The sequence below is a fragment of the Limulus polyphemus genome, unplaced genomic scaffold (genome assembly GCF_000517525.1).
Source record: "Limulus polyphemus unplaced genomic scaffold, Limulus_polyphemus-2.1.2 Scaffold3324, whole genome shotgun sequence".
Classification (NCBI taxonomy): Eukaryota; Metazoa; Arthropoda; class Merostomata; order Xiphosura; family Limulidae; genus Limulus; species Limulus polyphemus.
The window spans coordinates 61,850-64,060 of record NW_013668934.1 but is presented as its reverse complement, the minus strand read 5'-3'; the positions used below and the strand labels follow the sequence as shown (position 1 = coordinate 64,060).

Genomic DNA, 2,211 nt, shown 5'->3' with positions numbered 1-2,211 from the left:
TAAAAAATGCTCCAGAAAACACAAAACCAGTACAAAATGAAGAAATCCTTGTTGAACTTAACTCTTTACTTAAAGAAAATTCGCAACCATCCTGTCACAAGATAGTAAATCAGAAATATGGAATTCAGTGTTTCAGTTCACCGATTTTTACTATTGCAAGTTCTTCGTCTTTAATCTCTGGTTACCTTGGTTCTGGAGAAGTCGACAGCTGCTCCTCTGGTGCAGATGTAACATTAGCACCCCCAAGTGGCAAATCTTGGAGTTGGGAAAACTGTAAAGGGTTTGAAAATCAGAAGCAAATAATTCAACAAAACGAATTTCATGAAGAGACAAGTACTGAAGGTAAATGTGTGGAAGAAAAAGCATACGAAGCATCTCAAGAATCTCTTTCTTTAAATAACATTCTACCTCAGTCTACAAGTATGGAAGATGTAGTCCATTATCCATATAAAGAGTGCATCATTCATAGTAGCTCGCGACCTGCTCATGGGGAAAGACAAAGTCTGAAGGTTCAATTTAGTGATCATGTAGTTATACATACAAACCCAAACCATTTCTCAGAAGAAGATAAAGTTAGTATGACAAACACTAGTACTCCTTTGACTACTAATTCCACAGTTAAAAATGATGGGAGAGACCTGCAAAAAAGTACACACAAATCAGTGATTGACAGAGAAGCCAACAGTAATTTACCTGAATTAGAGAACGTTAATTATCGAGATCAAAATAAAGAACATTACTACACAGAAGACATCGTTAAAGTTTTAGATAAAAACACTTCATCAACTAATACTCCCAGCATCCCAGTTAGAGAATACAAGTCATTGGTTAAGTTTGAATTGGATAAGTTATTGCAGTTGTGTGACCCTGTAAACAGATCATATTCGGAAGATTCTGTGAATTCGACACAGAAATATATTTTGGAAAGAAAAGAAATTCGACATGACAAATCTCCAAATCACGAGTGTGACATTAATAAAAGATCTGCAGAAGAAGAGTGTGGAAAAGATTTGGACATGTCTAGAAAACTGAATCGTACTTTAGAAAACTTCAAAAATAATATGCACAATGGCAACATTCCACAACCTTTTTCTGATTCATATCTTACTTCACTGATGGTTACTTCCAGTAATAACAAATACAGCCTAAATAGGATGAGTTATTTAAATGCAAATTGTAGTTTTTCAAATGTGAAAGAAACTTTTTTTAACCAACAGTTAGACTCTTCTGGACGAAATGGAAAAGAAGCCAGAAAAGTGCAACTATGTCAATCTGAGAAAGAGACTACTGGAGGCAACCAGCCAGTTGTTTTCTCTGATAATGTGTGTACTGGACATAGAACAGAAAACCCCGAAGGAAAGACTTCTAATCTCATCAAATACCCCCTTCTGTTAGATGAAGTGATATCCAAACAATCTATATTGAAACATTATCCTAAACCTTTTTCGTCAGAGATGTGTGATATGAATAGCTTGAAACAAAAATTGGAAAATGAAACTGCTGAAATGCCCCTCCTGCCAATTGAAAATGACCAATATAGCCCAACTGATAATGCCACAGTGGCTCGTAATGAAGAAAATGACACTTCTTCAGCTTTTTCAAAAGCATCTGTTTCTTGTGAACGTAAGCCAGTTGCATCAAAATATAAATCACTGTTGTCTAATTTTGAAGTTCCAAAACATTCCCAACTTTCAGTTGAAAATTCATCATATGAGCCCAAATCATTATCAATAGATGAAGCTAGACTCAGTTTACTGACAGAACAAATGAATGATAAAAGTAAATCCAAACCCAATTCATCACCTTCGCTGGAGCACAGTGACATTGGTGATGTCACAAAAGAAAGAAGTCGAGGAGTAAAACGACATGTTAATAAATTAGACGTCCGAGATTCATCTGGATTCTTTACTTCTTTCAGTACCAGTGATTTTCACTCAGCCATGGAATCTTTTGGCAGAGTAAGTCAGTTTTTCTCCCTTTTTGTAGGCCTTAAATTATGTTTCGTTACCTTAGGCTTTAACATCATAATAAGTATGACTTAATTTGTTGTTTTATATCTAATTCGTAAATTTTTACTTGGTATAATTTGAGTTATTCTTTCTCAAATTCTTCATTATATGATAATAAGGACGAATTAAAAACCTTTGTATTTTTTAATCATTCATATTTTTACCTAAGGCAAACAGTTATTATTATTATTATTGTTTTATA

At 34.1% G+C, this 2,211-nt stretch overlaps 1 protein-coding gene across 4 annotated transcripts in view; it reads left to right on the top strand.

Annotated features, from left to right (window-relative positions):
- The first annotated feature begins 407 nt into the window (after positions 1 to 407).
- LOC106469144 (golgin subfamily B member 1-like) overlaps positions 408 to 2,211 on the top strand; it is a 50,913-nt gene continuing 49,109 nt past the window's right edge. For all 4 annotated transcript variants that reach the window (XR_002612810.1, XM_022397573.1, XM_022397574.1 and 1 more), the window contains exon 1: positions 408 to 1,958. Coding sequence is in view for 3 of the 4 variants with exons in the window: in XM_022397573.1 (XP_022253281.1) it covers positions 423 to 1,958 (1,536 nt within the window). In the remaining variant the exon portion in view is untranslated. The remainder of the gene's footprint in view (positions 1,959 to 2,211) is intronic.